The sequence below is a fragment of the Neovison vison genome, chromosome 2, assembly GCF_020171115.1.
Source record: "Neovison vison isolate M4711 chromosome 2, ASM_NN_V1, whole genome shotgun sequence".
NCBI classification, from domain to species: Eukaryota; Metazoa; Chordata; class Mammalia; order Carnivora; family Mustelidae; genus Neogale; species Neogale vison.
Window position 1 is genome coordinate 180,453,162 of NC_058092.1, and position 12,584 is coordinate 180,465,745.

At 36.3% G+C, this 12,584-nt stretch overlaps 1 protein-coding gene across 3 annotated transcripts in view; it reads right to left on the reverse strand.

Moving 5' to 3' along the window:
* Window positions 1–747: 747 nt before the first annotated feature.
* Window positions 748–12,584, reverse strand: part of LOC122900720 (catenin alpha-3) — a 1,358,242-nt gene continuing 1,346,405 nt past the window's right edge. For all 3 annotated transcript variants that reach the window (XM_044239621.1, XM_044239620.1, XM_044239622.1), the window contains one exon: window positions 748–1,211. In XM_044239621.1, the coding sequence (XP_044095556.1) occupies window positions 924–1,211 (288 nt within the window). In that variant the 3' untranslated portion in view covers window positions 748–923. The remainder of the gene's footprint in view (window positions 1,212–12,584) is intronic.

Genomic DNA, 12,584 nt, shown 5'->3' on the forward strand with positions numbered 1-12,584 from the left:
ATACATTTCATGCAGTTATATTTTACGCAACACCAAAAGGTTTTTCAAACTGGCCTCTTCCTTTTAATTACAATTACAAGCTAATACAAATAGATTTTTAGAGTCACACAGAACTCCTTCTACTTCTGTTATCATAACTTACTCAAGAATATAGTTAGGTGTTCCATTTCCCCAATGGGTCATAACTCTTCCTTCCATATATGTTATCTGATGGACTCATTTAAACCTAACCCTCAATATACAAAACTGCTCAATACTATGGAGACCTGAAAGTACATTTGTGGTATCAAAACTCACTGTAATCTTTATAATGTTAAAAAAAATGCGTCATTAATCATCAAGGCTGAACTTGACTGCTGAGCTTAGTTAGTTTCTGATGTTAACCTAATCAATTGGCAATAGATACAGATATCTCGAGATTGAAAAAAAAAATTATCTCTAGATATCAAGAGAATCACACACGTCTGTCAGGTTAGGCCAGGTAAAGAAAATATAGAGATTAAATGGGAAAATACTTTAAGAAGTCTTCCACTTTCATTGAAAACCAAGTCAAGAGCTCATGTCAATGTTTTAATTCAAAATGATAAGGTGAGTGTACTTAAGCTTTTACAGAAGACTAGGACTCATTTGAGTCTCCAGTGTTCATTTGGTAGCAAATGTAAGATGATGCCTGTGACAAGAAAAGCTGGATGACACCCAAAATGTTTATTCATTCAGCAAGCATGTATTGTGTACTTACTAGGTGCTGGCCAGACAGAGATGACAATGACATGATCCCAAATATATGTTGCCTCCAATGTTTCACGTTAATTGTGCATTAAATTCTAAAAGTTAGTAAACTCACAGAATTAATTAAGTGTAAAATTAAAACACTGTGTTTCACCAGGACTTTATAATATAGGCACTAGTGTAGAATTGTGGGTTTAGTAGACATGCCGTCCTCTAAATTCACTCATGACTTGCACTGGGTGGATTTTTTTCTTTGCTGAGCCTCGTCTGACAGCTGCACAAGTCTCCTCTGGCTTCTCTCTTTTAATCAAGGGCTTTTTTGCAGGAGCCTTCATTCTCCACATCACAACTGGGTGCCGGGGCCCAGCAGGACTCTGAATTCGGATGATCTTCGTTGAGGCAATGTAAGACATTTTCACTGTTTGCACCACAGCATTCATTAAATTTTTGGCTGCTTGGATCAGGGAGGTGACGCTGTCCAACTGTAGGAGGAAAAAAGACCTATTATTCAAGAATGCAATCAGAAATTTAAAGAGATTTAATGTTATAGAAACTGAAATGTTCCACTTTGCTTTCAACCCCGGAAATGAGTTAATCCCTATTTTATGTATCTGTGTAAATTATCTACATTAATCCATCCACCTAAATTTATCGTTTATTTATCTGATATATAAATATCTTCATATTCTCTTTTTTAAAAAAATAGAGTAATATTACTTATTATTTTTGATATGAATATATAGTAGGATTATATAACCAATAGTCTGATGAAGCCTAACAGTTACTATGATGAGATATTTTAAAGAGATTAATTTCCATCCTTGGTTTTCAGTTAAATGGATGCTATAACTTCTATATAATATTGTAAGGTCCAGGTCTAGATGGTCACTGCTTTCTTTGTAATGAATCTCCCTATATGCAAGGGTAATTCTGAGCCCTTTTTATAAAAGATGGCAATCCTCAAGAAAAGCAATTGTATGTGTAATTTGCTTTATAAAAACAACAACTGAAAATCTTCCTTCTAGGAAATTTATAGTTTCATATAAATATTATACACACACAGAGCACATACAGGTGTACACATTCATGTATACCATTAACGTCCATTAACCAAATTTTCCCAAATATTTTCACCGAAAAGTGTCTTAATTTTAAAACACAGAACTTTCAAACCTATCATTCAGTGTATTAAAGTAGATAAAGCCAAGTCTTTTCAATCAAATAAAGTGGAGTTTAAATTCCGACCTGCCTTAGAACTTGGGCAAATCATTTAACCACTTTCATCCTAGTTTCTTAAAATATTTAGTAGAAAAAATACTAACTAATATAAAATAATGTGTGTCAAGGACCTAGTATAGTGATTGCCAAATAGCTGATTGTTATCAAATACATTTCCTTTGTTTCTTAGGAAGACTGACAAAATTGTCTAATTATAAAGATGCACTAATGAAAGTACTAAAACAAATGGTTTCCCACATGATTTTGTTTTTAATTGTTGTCTTCTGGATTGTTCACAAAAATAATCTCAGGGAGAAATGGAGTGATAGTCCTAGAATTTGGCAAAACACTGTAGAGCTAAGCTGAGTTGGTTCATTTTTTACAACTAATGCTTCTGCCATTATTTTAGTTTGGCAGATCGTCATCCCCAGCCAGCTCACACAGGAAGCTGTGCCTCCACTGTCACCTCTCTGTGATGTGTGCTGTCAGGGCTGAGACTCAAACACTGGCTCTGTGTTGCTAAAATCCACCAGCAGCTGCGTGGCCGGAGTACTCTACCTTTGCAGCTCAAGGAGTCTCATCTCACATACAGAATAAATGAGCGAAGGAAAGTAGTAAGCTGAGGATCTGTGCCTGGGGCAGTGGTCTAGCTGGCTGCTTCCTAGGAAGAGGATTTAATTAGCTCCATTATATGCCAAGCTTGAAATTCTTGAAAAGGTAACACCCAAAAATATGTAAATGGAAAGGCAGTAGTACTGGGCAACTACACCTCTTTAAGTCGTTTTACTTACTGAAGCCAGAAATGTAAAAATCTGTGCGTGTGGCAGGAATGACAAATACTCTGCAAACATTAAACAGGATTTCAGGAAACACTGACACGTATTTCAGAGGATACTTAGAGCTTCTGAATCTGTACACAGCTTTAAAGAACGAACACTAGACTTTGAATAGAATAAAGCACTTCATTATTAATGTTCTTCTACGGACAGATTAGAGGCTGAAATCTGTCCTTTAATAATGAACAATTTTTATTCAAAACCCCTGGGAGCCAGTTAGATTCTGAAAGTAGTTCCTAATCTCACCATAAGGAGAAGAAAATTTTTCTAAATGATGAATTAACATGAATAGTATTGAGGACCCTTGGAAGATATCCCTCTCAAACATAAATATATCTGATTTACTCCAAGGGCTCTGTGCTACCATCAAGTCTTTCTTTCATAGAAGAACATTCTAGAGACCTGCTATCATTCAGAATTTGATTAGTGGCTTTGGCTTCTCTACTTTCTTGTCTTCTTACATGCATGTCTCTTCTTTTTGACTTTGTAATCGTATCACGTGATATACCAGTGGCATATAGAAATCAGTAGTTTAGAGAGGATGTTTAAGATCCATGCCTTAAAATGTAGATACTGGTTTGTCTTCTTTCTTCATTGAATCAACAAAGCCCTGTCTGTGCCATTGTGATCTCTTATGCCACCTCTGACAAAGCCTTTTATTTTAAAATTCTAAATGGTTGTAGTAAAACTTCTCCTCTGGGTGACCCAGAAAAACCATAGGACCAATTATGCCCCTGGGAGAGTGTGAAGACTAGTTTTCTAGACAAATTAGGACAATTGCTACAATGCTGCTGCCATTTCATGAGGAAAGCTTATCATGCATTCTATACAGATCTTTGAAGTCTAAGAGCTGTGTGTGCTAAGATGCATCACTCTGCTATTAGCCCAATCACTGGCCTCACAAGCAAGGTACAGAGACAAGCCTAACAAATTGTAGGACTTTCTGTTCGAGGTCCAAGCAGTGGCGCAAGCCTACTCATGGGAAAAAACTGCACGATTTCCTTGTCTGCAAAATTTTTTTATAAGTCTTCTTTTCCAGGTCCACTTTGATAAAAAATTCTTCCAGGGAAGCATTCAATAGAACCTTCTTTGTGAAAACAAAGTCAAATTTGAGCTAGACAGTGCATCACTTTGGGATTTCTGTGTTCAAACTATTGAACAAAGTTTTTTGAATTTTACAAATGCACCCGTGAGAGACAAGAATGTTAATATACTCTAGTCGAAGAGGTTGCTGCCTGTGTTCTCCTCAAGGATTTTGATGGATTCCTTTCTCACATTGAGGTCCTTAATCCATTTTGAATCTATTTTTGTGTGTGGTGTAAGGAAATGGTCCAATTTCATTTTTCTGCACGTGGCTGTCCAATTTTCCCAACACCATTTATTGAAGAGGCTGTCTTTTTTCCATTGGACATTCTTTCCTGCTTTGTCGAAGATTAGTTGACCATAGAGTTGAGGGTCTATTTCTGGGCTCTCTATTCTGTTCCATTGGTCTATGTGTCTGTTTTTGTGCCAGTACCATGCTGTCTTGATGATGACAGCTTTGTAATAAAGCTTGAAGTCCGGAATTGTGATGCCACCAACTTTGGCTTTGTTTTTCAATATCCCTTTGGCTATTCGAGGTCTTTTCTGGTTCCATATAAATTTTAAAATTATTTGTTCCATTTCTTTGAAAAAGATGGATGGTACTTTGATAGGAATTGCATTAAATGTGTAGATTGCTTTAGGTAGCATAGACATTTTCACAATATTTATTCTTCCAATCCAGGAGCATGGAACATTTTTCCATTTCTTTGTGTCTTCCTCAATTTCTTTCATGAGTACTTTATAGTTTTCTGAGTATAGATTCTTAGCCTCTTTGGTTAGGTTTATTCCTAGGTATCTTATGGTTTGGGGTGCAATTGTAAATGGGATTGACTCCTTAATTTCTCTTTCTTCTGTTTTGTTGTTGGTGTAGAGAAATGCAACTGATTTCTGTGCATTGATCTTATATCCTGACACTTTACTGAATTCCTGTATAAGTTCTAGCAGTTTTGGAGTGGAGTCTTTTGGGTTTTCCACATAGAGTATCATATCATCTGCGAAGAGTGATAATTTGACTTCTTCTTTGCCGATTTGGATGCCTTTAATTTCCTTTTGTTGTCTGATTGCTGAGGCTAGGACTTCTAGTACTATGTTGAATAGCAGTGGTGATAATGGACATCCCTGCCGTGTTCCTGACCTTAGTGGAAAAGCTTTCAGTTTTTCTCCATTGAGAATGATATTTGCAGTGGGTTTTTCAGAGATGGCTTTGATGATATTGAGGTATGTGACCTCTATCCCTACACTTTGAAGGGTTTTGATCAGGAAGGGATGCTGTACTTTGTCAAATGCTTTTTCAGCATCTATTGAGAGTATCATATGGTTCTTGTTCTTTCTTTTATTGATGTGTTGTATCACATTGACTGATTTGCAGATGTTGAACCAACCTTGCAGCCCTGGGATAAATCCCACTTGGTCGTGGTGAATAATCCTTTTAATGTACTGTTGAATCCTATTGGCTAGTACTTTGGTGAGAATTTTTGCATCTGTGTTCATCAAGGATATTGGTCTATAGCTCTCTTTTTTGATGGGATCCTTGTCTGGTTTTGGGATCAAGGTGATGCTGGCCTCATAAAATGAGTTTGGGAGTTTTCCTTCCATTTCTATTTTTTGGAACAGTTTCAGGAGAATAGGAATTAGTTCTTCTTTAAATGTTTGGTAGAATTCCCCTGGGAAGCCATCTGGCCCTGGGCTTTTGTTTGTTTGGAGATTTTTAATGACTGTTTCAATCTCCTTACTGGTTATGGGTCTGTTCAGGCTTTCTATTTCTTCCTGGTTCAATTTTGGTAGTTTATATGTTTCTAGGAATGCATCCATTTCTTCCAGATTGTCAAATTTGTTGGCGTAGAGTTGCTCATAGTATGTTCTTATAATAGTTTGTATTTCTTTGGTGTTAGTTGTGATCTCTCCTCTTTCATTCATGATTTTATTTATTTGGGTCCTTTCTCTTTTCTTTTTGATAAGTCTGGCCAAGGGTTTATCAATTTTATTAATTCTTTCAAAGAACCAGCTCCTAGTTTGGTTGATTTGTTCTATTGTTTTTTTGGTTTCTATTTCATTGATTTCTGCTCTGATCTTTATGATTTCTCTTCTCCTGCTGGGCTTAGGGTTTCTTTCTTGTTCTTTCTCCAGCACCCTCCTACACTGTTGGTGGGAATGCAAGCTGGTGCAACCCCTCTGGAAAACAGCATGGAGGTTCCTCAAAATGTTGAAAATAGAACTGCCCTATGACCCAGCAATTGCACTACTGGGAATTTACCCTAAAGATACAAACGTAGTGATCCAAAGGGGTACGTGCACCCGAATGTTTATAGCAGCAATGTCCACAATAGCCAAACTATGGAAAGAACCTAGATGTCCATCAACAGATGAATGGATCAAGAAGATGTGGTATATATACACAATGGAAGACTATGCCGCCATCAAAAGAAACGAAATCTTGCCATTTGCGACAACATGGATGGAACTAGAGCGTATCATGCTTAGCGAAATAAGTCAAGCGGAGAAAGACAACTATCATATGATCTCCCTAATATGAGGGAGTGGTGATGCAACATGGGGGCTTAAGTGGGTAGGAGAAGAATCCATGAAACAAGATGGGATAGGGAGGGAGACAAACCATAAGTGACTCTTAATCTCACTAAACAAACTGTGGGTTGCTGGGGGGAGGGGGGTTGGGAGAAGGGGGGTAGGGTTATGGACATTGGGGAGGGTATGTGCTTTGGGGTAAATTGGAAGGGGAGATGAACCATGAGAGACTATGGACTCTGAAAAACAATCTGAGGGGTTTGAAGTGGTGGGGGGGTGGGAGGTTGGGGTACCAGGTGGTGGGTATTATAGAGGGCACAGCTTGCATGGAGCACTGGGTGTGGTGAAAAAATAATGAATACTGTTTTTCTGAAAATAAATAAATTGGGAAAAAAAAAAAAAAGAATGTTAATATACTCTAAAGGCTTAGTACAGGAAACCAATCAGACTATAAAACTCAGGTCCAAAAACTCTCATACCATCATGAATCACTTTCATTAACTGAATATTCTTTTAGGCGAATGCAACTTAAAATGTGTACCATTGAAGGAGCAACTTTCCCCTAACATCTGGTAACATTCCTCTGTGATCTAGATGAAGTGTTCTCGGTCAGAGTATCAACCAAGAACAAAAATGGCTTCTAAGACCTCAAACCTCCTAAGGATTATATGTATATATGTGCATTCAAGTTTTCTAGCCACCCCCTTTTCCATAATAATGGGCAAAGTTTTAAATAACTCTTAAAAGAAAAGTTTGACCTAAAGGAAAGGGTTCTGATTGAAATTGGAAGTCTGTTCTCTTACAACAGTGAATAGGAAAATAGCCACCCTTCCTATGCTGGTGACTTGTCTTTATTCTCACAACTCTGGTGTAGCTTTAAAATAACTGTGCTTGGAGCAACCTGGGTGGCTCAGTGGGTTAAAGCCTCTGACTTCAGCTCAGGTCATGATCCCAGGGTCCTGGGATCTAGCCCCACATCCAGCTCTCTGCTCAGCGGGGACCTGCTTCCCCCTCTCTCTCTGCCTGCTTCTCCACCTACTTGTGATCTCTGTCTGTCAAATAAATAAATAAAATCTTAAAAAAAAAAAAATTCTGCTTAGTGGTCTACTAATGTTACAGCAAATTTCTCGATATTATCTATGTCCAAACATAAATTAGCTAGACAGTGAGCTCTGCCTCACTTTTTTTTGAAAATCTAAATAAATAGAGGACGACCCTTTGGTAAATTGGCTCTTACCCTAACTGTAAGATATACCTTGCAAACATTCCAAATTATGACGATCTAAATAGAGTCCTATTTTATAGGAATCTTAGTTTAGTTTATATTAATGTCTTTGCTGTGCTTTGTGGTATGTATTCTGTGATTCCAGGCTACAGTACAAATTTGTCCAATTCTAAAAACGTTCTCAGACAAAAGGTTCAATCCTACTTAGAGATATGTCTATAATGTTTTGCTATGGAAAAGGAGTAGTTCAAAAGCAATAAAGATATTTTCTTTTTCCTCATAAAATATCAACTTTTTGTCCATTGTGACCACTATACACAAAAAGTATGGATCTTTTTACAAAACCCAATGTTAAATACCTGTGATGTAGTCCTCCATAACTACAAGGTGGAACTTCTGCTGATAAACCCTTCTCAAAATCCTATTGTGATACTGATAGCCAAGAGTAAAAAAAAGACGAGGTAATTATTCCTTCTTTTAATTTTCTAAGTTTCTCATCTACATTATGTCAGAACACCAGAATGTCTACTATATGTGTACTATACTATTGTACTAATGTGTACTATACTATTCTAACTCTCCATATTATCAGATATGTATTTTATATGAGGATGCTCAGGAAGTGAACCTCACTGCCATTGATGTGGATCTCATCCCCTTGCACCTGGGCTATCACCTGGGGAAATCATTCTCCCCAATCCCTGTGTGAGCTGCCATGAAAGCTACTGCTACTGGAACTCCTGTGGAGGGAAAAACCTGTTGTTGCCGCCTGAAAAGATGTATTTCCTTTCCTAAAACCTCCTGGGTAAACTGGTGCCAAGTGTAGACAATGAAATTCTTGTGAGTCTCAATGTTTACCTAAGCTTAAAGACCCCTTGTTGATGTTGCACCTGAACAACACAGTACTTGAAAGGCGAATGTGTGGAGTTTGGCTCCAATTATAATAACAACTTATAACAATTGATAATATCTATTGTGTGCTTCCTATGTATTGGCCCTGTTTAAAGTAGTTGACATATATTAACTCACAGTAACCCTATGCGGTAAGTACTACTACTATCCATTTTATGGATGAGGAAACAAAGGAATTGGAAGGTTTGGTAGCTTGCTCAAGGCAATACAGCTGTTAAATGGTAGAGCTGGAATCTGAGCCAAGGCAGTCTTGTGCAAGTACCTGGTGCTCTTACCCATTATATACCCTGCTTTTCAGTAAGATGTCACTTTCAATGAGTGTTTATTTTCAGGTATGAGTAGTTGGAGAACTTGCACTAACATTAATATAATGTCTAAAATTAAAAATTAACTACCTAATAATGGATTTGGGGAAAGTTATAGAATTTTTGTAATGTATACTAGTACTAAAAAAAAATGAAGTTATCTGACTTGCCAAGGTATTTTGTTAGGATGGTGATTTGATAATGTTTATATTCCATCACTTTTTAAAGAGTTTTTTTTTTTAATAGCAAATAGAAACAGTCATTCTTATAAGCTCCAAACAACTTAAAAACCTTTAGATTAATACTATTTTATAATGAAACTTTTAATTTTAAAATGTAGATCTCAATAAGATAAAGAAAAAAATAAACCATATTATAGATTCTAGGACATAGAACTGCATAACATTATTTCATCTTTAAGATGTGTCATAATTTAAATACAAACCAAATTTTCTCTGATTCTCAAACAAAATTAATTTGTTTTCTTTGGCTTACAATAGAAACTAGTATTGGGAAAGAACTGATACAGCTCAATACCCCAAAAGCAAATAATCTAATTTAAAAATGGCCAGAAGACATGAACAGACATTTCTCCAAAGATATACAGATGGCCAACAGACTATGAAAAGATGCTCGACATCATTTATCAACAGGACAATCAAAACTACAATGAGCTATCACCTCACACTTGTCAGAATGGCTAAAATCAGCAACATAAGAAACAAGTATTAGTGAGGATGTGGAGAAAAAGGAACCCTCTTACATTGTTGGTGGGAATACAAACTGGTGCAGTCACTGTAGAAAAAAGTATAGAGTTTCCTCAAAAAAGTAAAACTATCCTATGATCCAGGTATCACACTACTGGGTAATTACTCCCAAAATACAAAAAAACGCTAATTCAAAGGGATACATGCCCCTCTATGTTTATTGCAGCCTTATTTATAATCGCCAAGATATGGAAGTAGCCCAAGTATCCACTGAGAGATGAATGGATAAAGAAGATGTGATATGTATGTGCATACACACACACACACACACACACACACACACACACAAATATTATTTGGCCATAAAAAGGAATAAAATGTTGGCATTTGCAACAACATGGATGGAACTAAAGAGTATAATGTTGGGTGAAATAATTCAGTCCAAGAAAGAAATATACCATATGATTTCACTCATGTGTGGAACTTAAGAAACAAAACAAACAAATAAAGGAAAAAAGAAAGAGAGAGACAAACTAAGAAACAGACTCTTAACTGTAGAAAACAAGCTGATGGTTGCCAGAGGAGAGACAGGTGGGGGATGTGGGAAATAGAGGATGGAAATTAAAGAGTAAACTTACCATGATTTTTTAAAAATTATAAAAAAAAAAGAAGAAACAAACAAACAAACAAACAAACAAACCAGGGTTTGGTCCCCTATCCCTGCAGGCTTTATTTAATGCTTAATTAATTTTAAAGTTTTCAGTTAAATTATTTAGAAATAAGTTAACATAGGTAACATGAAAGGACTCTGTGTCTGTGTGTTGGTAGACAACAACAGCATAAATATTTCTTAAAAAACTTACAGATTTTTATAGTCTTTCTAACTTACAGGTGTCATTTTCATCTGTAGATTGACCTAACAGTGGTAGCTGCTCACCACTGGAAATGCTTAAATATATATTTGTCAGCAAAAATCCATCATTTAATTCAATATGTTTCTATTATCAATTCTGAACCTCTCTTGAGGAGCTAATTTTAACCCAATACTTGGTTAACATATTCTTTTGTTTCTGAACAGGTTTTTAGAAGAATGGCCTGTATTGAAAGCATTTTCTCTTTTCAGATGTATTTAAAAATGTTAAACAGCCAGGCTGGCTTAATGAGAAAATCAAATTAGAGACTTTGTTAAGGCTAGTCAAAATGGAGTTACATATCCAAATTGAAATTGTCAAGCTTATAATTAAATTGAGAAGGTGGCTCCACTTTACATCTGAAGAGTTTTTCCAAAGGACCACTGATAGGATTCACATAGTAAATTCATCCCTTGCCAACTCTCCATTAGAACATGACAACAGAAAAGGGCAACTTAAGTTGAAAGGGGGGAAAATCAATGCATGGAATAACTAAAGAAATTTACCACTGAGACAGCCAGACACAAAATGAAATATGACATTTATTCGTTTGTAATATTGCCCTGTCAAAAAGCATTTTCAAAGCTAATTTTTTTTTAAGCACATACTCTAGGCTGAAAATATTTTGCATCATCTTAAAAAGTAATAATCACAAACAGAATAACACCATTTCAGGTGGCTACGCAGAATGCCTTTTCGTTCTGTTTGAAAAGACCTGTTCTAAAACCGTGGTGGGTAACATTAATGAGCTCTCCTTAGCAATCTTTTAACCATGTTGACTTGAAGGCAAACACTTCACTGAAGAACTAATTTTCTATAACCATTACAGCCCAGGCACTAGTTACACAAATTCAGAAAAATTAGTATATTCTTTCCCGAGTAGTAGAGCTTGCAGGCAGGGGCAGTGTTTGGCAAGCCTGTCTCGACATCCATGTTCCAATCTGTGCTTTCTCTTCTCTCCAACATCAGACAGGGCACTGAGGTCTACCCTCTCCACAGACATCTATTGTCTGTATTCAACCCGACATCTTGATGATGGCTGTGAGACCTCTGGACTGAGTGCAAAGGAGCACCAGCATTAGTCTTATACCCTACACTCATCCCTTGCATGATAAAAGGCAAGGAAAAAGTAGGTTCTGTGAAGCTAAATATCCAAATGGCATAGTTTTCCAATCCATGCAGGGATTTCCAGTGCATAGATCCTACTGTTTTTCAGATCTCTTTCGATCATCTGCCTACCATTTTAACCCCTCTATTAGTAACAGCCAACAATCCTTGTTTCATTTGCCTCTGCTACAAGCATTTAGTAAAAGAGAACTGCTTATGACCCTAGCGCTGATCCAACACTGACTTTCTCCCACTTTTAGAGAATCCCTTCATTGGGTAAATTGGTTTCCAGTTAAATGGACAGACGCCAGCCCGAAGCTGACAGACAGTGCTGAGTTGTGTCTTCAGCTAGCTGTTACTGCACTCACCCCACCCAAACACTCTTTCAAATTTCTACTTTCATCACATTTCTAGCACTTCGTATTCTCACCTGTTCTGCAGAATATTTCACCTAAAATAAATATAAAACAAAAAAGCAAGGAAATAAACAATAGCAACAACAAATTAGAAACAAAAATAGAAGCGGCAAAATGAACCCCACTTAATCTAACATTTATTTTTAGCCATTTCCACTAAAATGAAAGCGTTATCTCTTGTTCTGTCTATAATCAGGGCTACTAACTGAGCTCTAGGTTTTATTTTCCCTGCCTTCTTGGGGACTGTGCACAATTAGTAATTCTTTTATACTACTGCATCTTTATGGTATTCCTTTTTATTGACATTTTCATGTAATATTTGAATGTTCATAAAATCCTACTTTAAAACACAACCAGATTTGTTAAAAGGTTTGCTGTATTCCCTGACAGTATTTTCCTCACTTCTCAAGCAATTTCTTATTTTCACATATGTAATTTTTCTTTTTTCTAATAGATATTGATATCATGTATTATTAAATATATAATATATAAACTATATTATGCATAATTAAATGTATTGTGTATGACATGGATTATATAGTATATGTGTAAATGTACTTATATATAACATTGATATTGACATATGTATTAAAAATGATATAGTGCATAATT